Source organism: Panulirus ornatus, chromosome 1 (genome assembly GCF_036320965.1).
Source record: "Panulirus ornatus isolate Po-2019 chromosome 1, ASM3632096v1, whole genome shotgun sequence".
Classification (NCBI taxonomy): domain Eukaryota; kingdom Metazoa; phylum Arthropoda; class Malacostraca; order Decapoda; family Palinuridae; genus Panulirus; species Panulirus ornatus.
The window spans coordinates 65241989-65255506 of record NC_092224.1 but is presented as its reverse complement, the minus strand read 5'-3'; the positions used below and the strand labels follow the sequence as shown (position 1 = coordinate 65255506).

The 13518-nt window shown below is 38.4% G+C and overlaps 1 protein-coding gene across 4 annotated transcripts in view; it reads left to right on the top strand.

The window, feature by feature from the left end:
• The window catches only part of LOC139749299 (uncharacterized), a 786860-nt gene that overhangs the window by 705094 nt on the left and 68248 nt on the right, over window positions 1-13518 (top strand). For all 4 annotated transcript variants that reach the window (XM_071663045.1, XM_071663026.1, XM_071663039.1 and 1 more), the window contains 3 exons: window positions 4723-4799; window positions 5060-5238; window positions 5912-6046. In XM_071663045.1, the coding sequence (XP_071519146.1) occupies window positions 4723-4799; window positions 5060-5238; window positions 5912-6046 (391 nt within the window). The remainder of the gene's footprint in view (window positions 1-4722; window positions 4800-5059; window positions 5239-5911; window positions 6047-13518) is intronic.

Here is a 13518-nt window from a genome sequence, read left to right as displayed (position 1 = left end):
TAATGAAAAAAGCTCCGGGGGAAGTTGCGAGTGTATATTTTGTGCATACTTTTGAATGCCATTAAGAGGTTTTATAATGGAATTGATGTGTGTGAGAGTAAACAGCCTTAGGGAGTGTGAAGTTTGAAATAAATGAGGAAGGCCATCCAGGCTTTGTCAGAAGTTTTATGGATGGGGCATTACTCTACAAGGTAATGTGATTGTAGTGCATTGAGCTACAGTTTGTATTTCAAGTCGATTATGATGAACCATTAATTGAATCAAAGTAGGCCAATATATTGTTAGGTTGCTTTGATGATGTGTGTAACAGGAAGATGCTGAAAGTTGATGTGAATTAAAGTAAGATTCTTTTTTTAAAAAGAAAGATGTCACTCTGTAATGCAGTATCAATTTTACTGGTGAAAGACTTAGAGTCACAGATAGATTGAGGAATTATGAGTGAGATTCACTATAGATGATAGTAAGAAAGCTAAAATTGATATTGAAATCTTGCAAGGAGAAATATTGAAGGTCTGCCGAAACCTCTTTATGTTTGTCAAAATTTAGATTTCATGTTTGCAGAAGGCTTGCATGGAGTAGTTTTCCTAACAATGATGTGTGAATGCGAAACCCAGGTTTATGTAGTTCAGGATATGATAATGGAATGGAGCAATAGAATGATAGCTTATGTTGTATTGTTAGAAATAAGACGAAATGAAGATGAGCGAAAGGTAAGTTGTATGAATCATGGTCTTTTAGAATGTATTATTTATTTATTTTACTTTGTCGCTGTCTCCCGCGTTAGCGAGGTAGCGCAAGGAAACAGACGAAAGAATGGCCCAACCCACCCACATACACATGTATATACCTACACGTCCACACATGCAAATATACTTACCTATACATCTCAACGTATACATATATATACAATTTTTTTTTTTTTTTTTTTTATACTTTGTCGCTGTCTCCCGCGTTTGCGAGGTAGCACAAGGAAACAGACGAAAGAAATGGCCCAACCCCCCCCCCATACACATGTATATACATACGTCCACACACGCAAATATACATACCTACACAGCTTTCCATGGTTTACCCCAGACGCTTCACATGTCTTGATTCAATCCACTGACAGCACGTCAACCCCGGTATACCACATTGCTCCAATTCACTCTATTCCTTGCCCTCCTTTCACCCTCCTGCAAGTTCAGGCCCCGATCACACAAAATCTTTTTCACTCCATCTTTCCACCTCCAATTTGGTCTCCCTCTTCTCCTCGTTCCCTCCACCTCCGACACATATATCCTCTTGGTCAACCTTTCCTCACTCATTCTCTCCATGTGCCCAAACCATTTCAAAACACCCTCTTCTGCTCTCTCAACCACGCTCTTTTTATTTCCACACATCTCTCTTACCCTTACGTTACTTACTCGATCAAACCACCTCACACCACACATTGTCCTCAAACATCTCATTTCCAGCACATTCATCCTCCTGCGCACAACTCTATCCATAGCCCACGCCTCGCAACCATACAACATTGTTGGAACCACTATTCCTTCAAACATACCCATTTTTGCTTTCCGAGATAATGTTCTCGACTTCCACACATTCTTCAAGGCTCCCAGAATTTTCGCCCCCTCCCCCACCCTATGATCCACTTCCGCTTCCATGGTTCCATCTGCTGCCAGATCCACTCCCAGATATCTAAAACACTTTACTTCCTCCAGTTTTTCTCCATTCAAACTTACCTCCCAATTGACTTGACCCTCAACCCTACTGTACCTAATAACCTTGCTCTTATTCACATTTACTCTTAACTTTCTTCTTTCACACACTTTACCAAACTCAGTCACCAGCTTCTGCAATTTCTCACATGAATCAGCCACCAGCACTGTATCATCAGCGAACAACAACTGACTCACTTCCCAAGCTCTCTCATCCCCAACAGACTTCATACTTGCCCCTCCATAAATACCAAATTCAGATTTTTTTATTTATCAAAGTATTTTTCGCACACATTATTTTAAATGAATACCTGATCCACACATCTTCAACCACACCTGAAACCACATTGTTCCTTTCCAGTCTAATGCTCTGTGCATGCCACCACCCTCTCATTTATCACTCCTCCATACAACTATCCAGATACACCCAACAAACTTATTCTTGTGTAATTCAAACACTTGCCTTGTTCCCCTTTCCTTTATACAGCAACACTATACATGCATTTTGTCAATCTTCAGGCACCTGTCCATGATCCAGGATTCACTGAAAAATCATAAGTAATGAATAAACAACACAGTCACTCACTTTCTCAAGAAATTCAACTGCAGTACCATCTGTTCCAGCTACCTTGCCACATTTCGTCCTACACAAGGCTGTCTCCACCTCTCCTCTCCACTAAACCACTTGCTGTGACTCTTCTGCTTTTCTTACCTCCCCAACCCAAACACCCTATATCTGACACCATATCATCAAACTTATTCAACATATTTTCGAATTATTCCATACCCTCTTCATCTCATCACTGCCTGTAATCATTTCCCCATATGCCCACTTTAACAATATTCCCATTTGTTCTTTGGTTTTCTCTTGCTGTTCAACTCCTTACAAAACATTTTTTATCCTCCCAGAAATTTGATGATACTCCCTCATCATAACTTTCATTTGCCCTCTTTTTCATCTCTAACGCTTCCTGCTTGTCCTTGTTGCCTGCCACTTTCTCTTGTACTTCTCCCAGTCACTTGGCCAACTTTGTAAGTACTGTCCATGCACCTTTCTTTTCCCTTTGACTGATGTCTTTGTCATTCCAACACTAATAAACCTTTTTCATCTGCCTTCCTTCCACCTTCCGCTTGCTACAAAACTTCTGCACATGCCAGCATTGCTTCCCTAAATAACTGCTGCTCCTCATCCATTCTCCTAATTTCATTTACTTTAACCTTTTGTCATTTTGTACTCAATCTCTCCTGTTATTTCTTCCCATAAGCCTTTTTTCCAAGCTCACTTTCTTTCACTGCCCTCTTCCCACCCATATCATTTTCTCTTTTCTGAAAGCTTTACCTCTACAAATTAGTGATCAAACATCCCACCAACTTCCCCTCTTAGCACATTTTCATCCAAGAGTCCAACTGCCTGTTCTTCCATCTTCTTCAAAGTGAATATGACAAAGCTGCAAACCACAAAAAATAGCTTACTTAGAACAATCACAGGCTGTTAGCAGCCACTAGTACTCAATACCTATACAATGAAACAAAGATACTCCCAGTACATTTCTACCTTATCATGCTCGGCGCTCAATTCTAATGTAAGAAAACCACTCCAAAACTACCACCAACTGCCAGCTAGAAATAAAAAGCCTACCTCTACCCCACACTTTAGCAACATCTACTCTCACCTCCCCACACTTCCAACAAATACATACTGAAATGATGCAATAAGCACTAAACATCTTCCCTTCAAACTCATTCTTAAAGACCAACCTACAAGACATACATCCACCAGAAGCAACACTCCCTAGACAAATGCAAGTCCCTCTCTTGTCAGTGCTCTGGATTTCAGCCTTAGAAACAGTGTTGCAAATACCATTTTACCATATCCCATGAAACTCCATGCCCAAGGTGCAACAACCACAATGAAGACACCAAGTGTTTACTAATGAGTTGCCATGCATTTCCTACACATAAGATGCACACTACATATATCAATGCTTGCTTCCAAGAAGAAGGAAAAGTTCTGGTTCTTAAACAAAAATGGAATAGACAAGCAAGCACAGGTGGAAGTTCAGAGGCACGCTCTTTCAGTACACAGGGATGGATACCATCAGGACCATAAGCTGTGCTTGTGTCCAGAGAGGGAAGCTTTTTTTGGACAGTTTAAAAAGAGATTATGGGGAGGGGCATGGGATTAGTAAGTGGAGCATAATGGTGTGAAGGAATGTTAGAGTCATCCAGGGTGGAGTTAGAGGAGAAAGACATATTCTTTAAAGAAAACAACTGATCCACACATCCTCTAACAGTTTTGAAACCAAACTGCTCCTCCCCAGTCTGATGCTCTGTAAAGCCATTCATCCTCTCAATCACTGCCCTTCCATACAGCCTACCAGGTACACTAAACAGACTTATACCTTTGTAGTTTGAATACTCACTTTTATCCCCATTGTGTTAATACAGTGACACTATATATGCAGTCTGCCAGACCTCAGGCACCTCACCGTGATGAATACATACACTGAAATTCCATACCAACCAATCAACAACATGGTCACTCCATTTATTAATAAATTCAACTACCTTACCATCCATTCCAGACTGCTTCATTTCATCATATGTAAGGCTTTCTCCACCTCTTTTCTGTTCACCAAACCACTCTCCATGACTCTCACTTCATATATGTGTATCTACTTATGTAAATAGTGTGGAGCAGGAAGTGATTGCTAGGGGTGCATAGCAGTTCCTGGGAAGGAAGTATTAGGGAAAGATAATGGTCCATATTAGTGATGCAGATTTGAAAGTTGCTGGGTAGGTTATCATGCATTTATAGGCTGTAGTTAAGAGCAATTTCCTCATTGGCATGCAAGAGAAGTTTAGTTGGATGTTGAAGCAAAAGGAATCTGAATGAACAGTATGATTGGATTGGTTAAATGACATAGAAGTAGTCACATCGTTTGCTATATTATACCCGAACCTTATACCTATAGCACAGTACTAGAAGATATATCCTAACAGCCACTTTCCTTTACAGCTGGAGACAGTGCTCTTCAGTTCAGATGTTCTTTACAATGGAAAAGGCAAACTAAAGCTGAGAATTCTCAGATTTGAGTAAGTAAATCTTTCTTTTTGCATCTTTTTTCACTAGTTCAAGTATATTTGGTTCTAAAACAAGGGTGTTTCTGCTCATTTCCATATTCATGTTAGAATATTATTGTTTTTAAAGATGAGAAATATAGATTACTTTCTATTACAATATTCATATTTATCTTTATTTAGACAGTGCTGAGAAGACAACTTTTAGGTACAGCATCAGTGTATGGATTGTAAATTATACAGCTCAGTGGATAGTTAAGCTATCATATTTGCAGGCCTGGGAGCATCATCTGCACCTTCAGGATAGGATGGACATACTTCAATGAACAGGATAACAGCCCCCAAACAGCACTACTAAATCTTACTTCTGTTAGAGAGCGCCTTGAGACCGCCATTGACAATGGCTACTTTAACCATAAGTACCATGTCCCTCCAGATTCCATTGTTGTTGACAGTAAGTAGTTGTTAATTCAGTAGTGATACATGACGTAAGAAAAAAGATCCTTATCTGTTTTTCCTTTTTTAGTGTATTTCCAGTTCTTTCTGAGTATGTTTCTCAAGGTGGCTGAGGAAGTTGAAATAGATTTTCCTTTAATATTATCTGAGATTTACATCTGCTACATGTATTGAAGTGTTTTTTTATTATTATTAATAAAGTACCTGGCATTTTCTTGTATTATCCCTCAAAGATAGAATTTGGAAATGCATATACATATGAATTAGATCTTTGAATGGTTGTTTGTTGGAGAGTTACACACAAGTATTCCTGCTTAAAAATGGTGCCACGGTGTGATAGTGATGTATGGTTGTAGCTATAAGAATACAAAAAGTGGCATATGTACTCTAGTAATTTGACCATGAAAATGTGGTCCTCAGAGACATAGGAAGTGGTTTCATCCTTGGTGCAACCTTGGTTATTATTTTTGATCATCATACATACAAATGTACACGACACAAATAGACATAACTGCTATTGATTAATTTATTTGTGCTTGTAAGAATTCCTATAGTGCAGTTTATTGTGTTAAGTTCAGGGTATTTATTTTTCAACTTATTTATTGATTTACATTTTTTATTAGCATTGCTATATTTTTACTGTCTCCTGAATTATCATTTGTTTACAAAAGGATTGCTGGACAAGTGTTTGCACAACCAGTCGCTCTGCTCCCATGGATGCAATTTCTCCTACAAAGAGCTGCAATTTACCTGCTATTGCCCCGATTATCTCATCCTCACCAACAATACCTACTGCGTCCACCTCAGTGAGTTTTGCTATTATTATTTTTCTATATTTTATTTCATTTTAGTTCATTTTATTTTAGTTTGTTTTATTTTATATGTATATTTGAATCATTAATGATAGTTCCAGATGAACCCAGGATTAACAATTATACAGTATGGATGGAAGCAAAGAGAAAGGGTGTTGCTCTAAGGTGCAAGACCCTTTTCCTAGATACTCGTAGGGAGGTAGGTATTCCCTTGGAATGATTATTAGTAGCAGTCTGAAGTACACTGAACAGTGTATACACTTTAATGTCTTAAATTAGGCAAACTTAGTGGTGAGCAGATGCCAAATTTTGGAACTGTCCACATTTTGGGTATCTATTATTCCAAGGGAACCTCATAGCAAATCAAATAGAATGAATCTTAATCTGCTAATTTTCTTTTACAAATACTCAAATTTCTCCAAGTTTTGAAAATTAGAACTCTAAATGTTTACTGAACTTAGAAAAATAGTGTGATTGTTTTCATTCTCAAATGTGCATATAGACAAAGGGAACAATAGGTGTTGATTTGAATAAAGTGTTGGGGCTGGCACCTAGTCCATTAAAAGTTAAAATAGAGTAATCTTTGGAGCCTTCTTGCTGCAGTGAGTTTGATGCCTTAGGAGAGCAGGAAGGAGGTCATGCATTTCATTCATTTTAGGAGCTTTTGTGGTTGTGCTTGGATCCTTGAAACTTAGTTTCAGGACCATAAGGCAAGGGACTTGATGAAGGAGTGGAGTTAATGTGCCTTTCATAAACATAAGCAACATTCCAATGAGCAACATGGGGATTGATCACAGAATGAATTGACTATAATTAAGTCTATGATTTTCCCAGTACATAAGTCAATAACAGTCTTGAAATATATTGTAACGTATTTACTGTACTTAGATGAATCATAGGGTGGGGGAGGGGGTGAAAATCCTGGGAGCCTTGAAGAATGTTTGGAAGTCGAGAACATTATCTCAGAAAGCAAAAATGGGTATGTTTGAAGGAATACTGGTTCCAACAATGTTGTATGGTTGCGAGGTGTGGGCTATGGATAGCGTTGTGCGCAGAAGGGTGGATGTGCTGGAAATGAGATGTTTGAGGACAATATGTGGTGTGAGGTGGTTTGATCGAGTAAGTAATGTAAGGGTAAGAGAGATGTGTGGAAATAAAAAGAGCGTGGTTGAGAGAGCAGAAGAGGGTGTTTGGAAATGGTTTGGGCACATGGAGAGAATGAGTGAGGAAAGATTGACCAAGAGGATATATGTGTCAGAGGTGGAGGGAACGAGGAGAAGTGGGAGACCAAATTGGAGGTGGAAAGATGGAGTGAAAAAGATTTTGAGTGATCGGGGCCTGAGCATGCATGAGGGTGAAAGGCGGGCAAGGAATAGAGTGAATTGGATCGATGTGGTATACCGGGGTCGATGTGCTGTCAATGGATTGAATCAGGGCATGTGATGCGTCTGGGGTAAACCATGGAAAGTTCTGTGGGGCCTGGATGTGGAAAGGGAGCTGTGGTTTCGGTGCATTATTACATAACAGCTAGAGACTGAGTGTGAACGAATGTGGCCTTTGTTGTCTTTTCCTAGCACTACCTCACACACATGAGGGGGGAGGGGGATGTTATTCCATTTGTGGCGAGGTGATGTTGGGAATAAATAAAGGCAGACAGTATGAATTATGTACATGTTTATATATGTATATGTCTGTGTGTGTATATATATGTGTACATTGAGATGTATAGGTATGTATATTTGCATGTGTGGATGTGTATGTATATACATGTGTATGTGGGTGGGTTGGGCCATTTCTTTCATCTGTTTCCTTGCGCTACCTCGCAAACGCGGGAGACAGCGACAAAGCAAAATAATAATAATAAAGATGAACAATGTAGATTAATGTAACAATTGATGATTACGTAGAATACAAATGCTGGAGGGTTTCAAGGAGCACTGGTACCCTCACATTTGATGAATTTAAGAAGATACATTATAGCAGCAAACAGCAAAGTTGACAGGCTGCTAGGTTTTGTAGCTAGGAACATTGACGCAATGAAGTTTCAACTTGCATATTCTATTTAGTATCAATGGACTGAACCAGGGCATGTGAAACATCTGAGGTAAACCATGAAAAGGTCTGTGGGGCCTGGATGTGGATAGGGAGCTGTGGTTTTGGTGCATTACACATGACAGCTAGAGACTGAGTGTAAACTAATGTGGCCTTTTTTTGTCTAATTTCTTGGCGCTACCTTGCTAATGCAGAGGGTGGCGACGCTGTTTCCTGTGGGGTGGGTAACACCGGGAATGGATGAAGGAAAGCAATTATGAATATGTGTATGTGTATATATGCATATGTCTGAGTGTATGTATGTATACGAGTATATGTTGATATGTATATGTATGTACATGTACGTGTATGTGTATATGAGTGGATGTGTCTTTCTTCGTCTGTTTCCTGCTACTACCTTGCTGATGCAAGGAATGGCAATCAAATATGATAATGACAATAATTATATATATTAAGGGGAAGAATGGTGGAAAACGTCTTGGGAGTACAGTCAGGGGTTGGTGAGAGGACAAGAGCTAAGGAAGGAATAGCACTACTCCTAAAGCAGGAGTTGTGGGAGTATATGATAGAATGTAAAAAAGTAAATTCTAGATTGTTGTGGGTAAAACTGAAAGTGAATGATGAAAGATGGGTGACTATTGGTGCTTATGTACCTGGCCATGAGAAGAAAGATCATGAGAGGCCAGTGTTTTGGGAGCAGGTGAGTGAGTGCATCTGCAGTTTCAGTGCACGAGACCAGGTATTAGTGATGTTTGATTTAAATGCAAAGTTAAGTAATGTGGTGGTTGAGAGTATAATTGGTGTGTGTGGGATATTCAGTATTATGAATGGAAATGGTGAAGAGCTTGATGTATACATTATTATAGCACATATTCCCTGCGTTTTGTAGAAGGCGACTAAAAGGGGAGGTAGCAGGGGGCTGGAAGTCTTCCCCTCCCATTTTAAAATTTTCCAAAAGAGGGAACAGAGAAGGGGCCAAGTGAGGATATGCCTTCTAAGGCTCATTCCTCTGTTCTTGATGCTACCTCGCCAATGCCGGAAATGGCGAATATGTATGAAAAAAATATCTTTTGAATGAAACCCTTTTAAAAAAAATGTAAAGTTAAAGACATTATTATGCACAAAAATTTTCACTACCTTAAATACCTTTAGTTTTCTTCATACACTCTGCATTCTTTTCATTTTATGTTCAGCTTAGATGTTTTAACAGTTTTGGATTTCTAGTCTTTTCTGGTGAAAGTAAATAAGTTTGTATTCTCACTTGGTGTTTGTTCACTTCAGTTACAGAGTTGCTAATTTATTATTTCCATGTGCATTATAATTTGTTTACACTAATATTTCATTTCTGACTCATGCTCTGCAGTTTTAGTTTAGCTGATATTTCTCTAAATTTCGTATTGAGCTGTATTATTATAGCCAAACACGTGTTGGGATAATTACTTGGGTATAGCACTCAGAGTTGGAAACTTTCCCCTCATTTTGCCCTCTGGTGCATGATGACCATGGTGATCTTTGCTTCTTAATTCCTATCCACAAATTCTATCAAGCAGTGTCTTTCACCAAATTTATTAATTTACTGGCCCCGCAAGCACATCTCTTTTATTTCTTGCACAGTAAGTCATTACAGATAATCCCATCGCCATTAAACTCAGAAAGAATATGAACTTAAACCCTGTGCCTCCCCTTCTCACTGTGACCTGACCTGACCTCTGTGTATTGGTGTTTACTTTTCTGTGTTGGATTATTGATTCCTTATTATTAACATTCTTCTCTCAAAGATTTTATTGAGGAAAATGAAACATGGTATGTTGAATGAAAAAGATTACTGATGTAGCACAAGAGTTTTGCTTTCATTTCCTCTGTAGTGGCAAAAAGATAACAGCAAATTCCAAAAGTACAGGAGTGTTCACATAACTTAATACAGGTCAGCTGTGTTATTTTTTACCTGCCTTTTTCTTTTTTCTAACCATATTTTTTCTTATAGCAGATTTTTATGTTCATTTCATTTAGGGTTACTAAAGTCCCAGTTAAGTTTATTTTTTGACATGTTTCGGTGATGGTTTACTATACTGGTTCTGTTTGATAATTTAATTGCTACAAATATCCATAAATTAAGTAAGTTTAAGACAAAATGTTTTTACAAGAATGACTGTCACATACATGATGTTTTGGAAAGTTTTTGTAGACATATAAGAAGGGAGCATTTTGCATTGCTCAGAGATAATTGTAGCACACACCTTGTCATTCTCCAGTCACATGCAGACTAGAGAGGATTTTAGATGACATAGAAACATATAAATGATATTAGAAATTCTGATTTTAAAATGTGATTAGGATTTCTCATCTTCTGGACTCTTTGTTGCCTGCTTTCAAGGAGACCTAACTGGGATTTAGATGTCCTAGAATCCAGGTGAATGAATTTTTTGGTTGTCTGGTATCCTGGTAGTTTCTTTTGAATGGTCTGGCCAATGGAAAACCTTAGTTTTTGACTGGAATATGTATGATGCACCTTTGCTTTCTGACATCTTACAAGAAGTACCTTTGCATAATAAGATCAGGCTTAACATTTGAAGTAATGCATGATTTTTGCCTTTTTCAAAAATTTACAGGTCAATCTCCATCATCAACCACAACTACAAGTTCTACAATTGCTACAACCACCTCCACTTACACATTCACAACTACCACCACATCTTCTACCCCTCCCACTACTACCTTAATAAATCCTACCACTAAATCACTCATAACCTTACCTGCTGAAACCACAACTGGAGCTGAAACCATAATTGAAACAGAGGACAGAAATGAATTTATGACTGATTTAGAAACTTCAGAGGCACCTGTAGAAACTACATGTAAAACAGAAACTATAACAGAGATCTCTACAGAAACGGAAGCTACAATGGAAACCGAAAGCACAGTCCAGATTACAACTGAAGCCACTGCTGAAATGGAGACATTTACAACAGAAAATATACCAGGAACCACAGATGAAGCAAAGACAACAGCAGGGAATGCAAGCTCTGCTGAAACAGAAACCAGCAATGAATTTATAACTGAAACAGAAACTACTGATGGAACTGAAACTCAAGATAAAATTGAAAGTACTATCCAAACAGAGGCTACAACAGATGTGACTTCTGAAGCAGAAACTACTTTAGAAAACTCATATGAAACAGAAAGTGAAGACCAAATTAAAACAGAAACAACAACTGCAACAGAAACTGAGATAGAAACCACAGAAACTACATTGAAAAATTCATATGAAACAGAAAGTGTAGTCCAGATTAAAACAGAAAGAACAACTGAAACAGAAGCTGTGATTGAAACCACAGATAAAACAGAAACTGCAGTTGAAACAAAAGCAACCACAGAAACTGCTAGCTTAGCAAAAACCACAGACGAAAGAAAAGTGGACACAGAAAATATGATGGAAATCACAGAGGAAACAGAAGTTACAACAAAAACCATACATGAAACACAAGCTACACGGGAAACATTAGAAACAAACTTTAGCAGAAACCAATTCTAAAACTACACCAGAAACAAAAGTTAAGACTACATTTGACTCCATAGATAGAATTACAACAAAAACATTAGATGATGGAGATACCACAACTATTACACATGATTTAGATGTAGATGGAACAACTGAAATCATTACAGATTCAACAAAATTAACATGTCAAACAGCAACAAAAACTGATATACAAATTAGAACAGATGCCACACATGTTAAAGAGGATATAGCTGAAACCAACACAGAAACAAAGACTGCAACAAAAATTAGAGAAACAATGGCTGCATTAGAGACAGAAGTTATCATATCAGCTGCATCAAATATCTAAGTCATATCAGTTGTAACAGAAATAAAATGAAAGCAGATCAAAGATGATAGGAACACAAGAAATTTTGATAGTAACTGCAGTAGACAGAACCTGAAACAGTTATCTAATGTATCAGTAATCTTGATGATACTTAACATCCTCCTTCCTCTGTTCTCTTCATAATTCCTCAACTTTTCCTACTTTATCAGACATGATATTACCCATTCATCTTTTATACAAAGATTTCTACAACTGACCCTATAGTTATGACATAAATGATTTCACTTCCCATGCTGGTACAGCCTTGATATCTCCCTCTTTATGACCACATCCAGAATACCTCAGATTATTCAGCCCTCTTAACCACACTCTTTTCATTACCACACCTTATTCTTACTCTTTTATTACTTACTCAATGAAATCACATCATATTGTATATTGTCCTCAAACATTTAATTCCCAAGATATCCACCCTCTTCAGCACATCCTCATCTATATCGCATGCCTTGCATCTATAAAACAATTTGGGACTGCCATACCTTCGAACATACCCATTTTTGCTCTCCCAGATATTGATCCCTCTTTCCACACATTCTTTAATGCTCCCAAAGCTTTTGCCCCTCACCTGCTCGGTGTCTCATTTCTGTTTTCATCGTTCCATTCGCTGCCATGTCCACTCCCAAGTATCTAAAACACTCCACTTCCTGCGAGTTTTCTTCATTCAGACTTTCACTCCAACTAACCTGTTTCTCAACCCTGCTAAACCTAATAACATTGCCTTTATTCACATTTACTTTCTGCTCCCTCATTCCACACACTGTTCCATGCTGTCACAAACTTCTGCAATTTCTTACTCGAATCTGCCACCAGTGCTGTATCATCAGTGAACAACAACTGACTGACTTCCCAGGCTCTCTGGTCCCCTGCAGACTACATACTTGTCCATCTCTCTAAGGCTCTCACATTTACCTCCCTCATCATCCCATCAATAAACAAATTAAACAGCCATGGTGACATTACACACCCCTACCACAGACTGTCCTTCACTTAAAAGCATTCACTCTCCACTCTTCCTACTTGTACAAATGCTTTTCACCCTTGATAAAACTTCATATTGATCCTAGCAGCTTTTCTCCCACACTATATATTCTTAAGATATTCCGCAAGGCATCTCTATCAACCCTTTCTTATGCTTCCTCCAGATCCATAACTGCCATATACAAATCCATCTGTTTTTCTAAGTACTTCTTGCACACATTCTTGAAAGCAGATGCCTAGTCCACATATCCTCTACCCCTTCTGAAAGCACATTGCTCCTCCCCTATCTGATGCCTGCTCTGTACAAACTTTCACCCTCTCATTCACTAACCTCCCATACAACTTTCCAAGTGCCCTCTGTATATTTGTACCTCTTTAGTTTGAATGCTTACCTTTACTCCCCTTGCCTTTATACACTTACAGTATACAGGCATCTCACCATAATCCATACATACATTGAAAATCCTAAGTTATCATTCAACAACGGTCACCCCCTTTCGTAATGAAAAAAAAATTAGCTGCAGTACCACCCACTCTGGCCACCTTGTC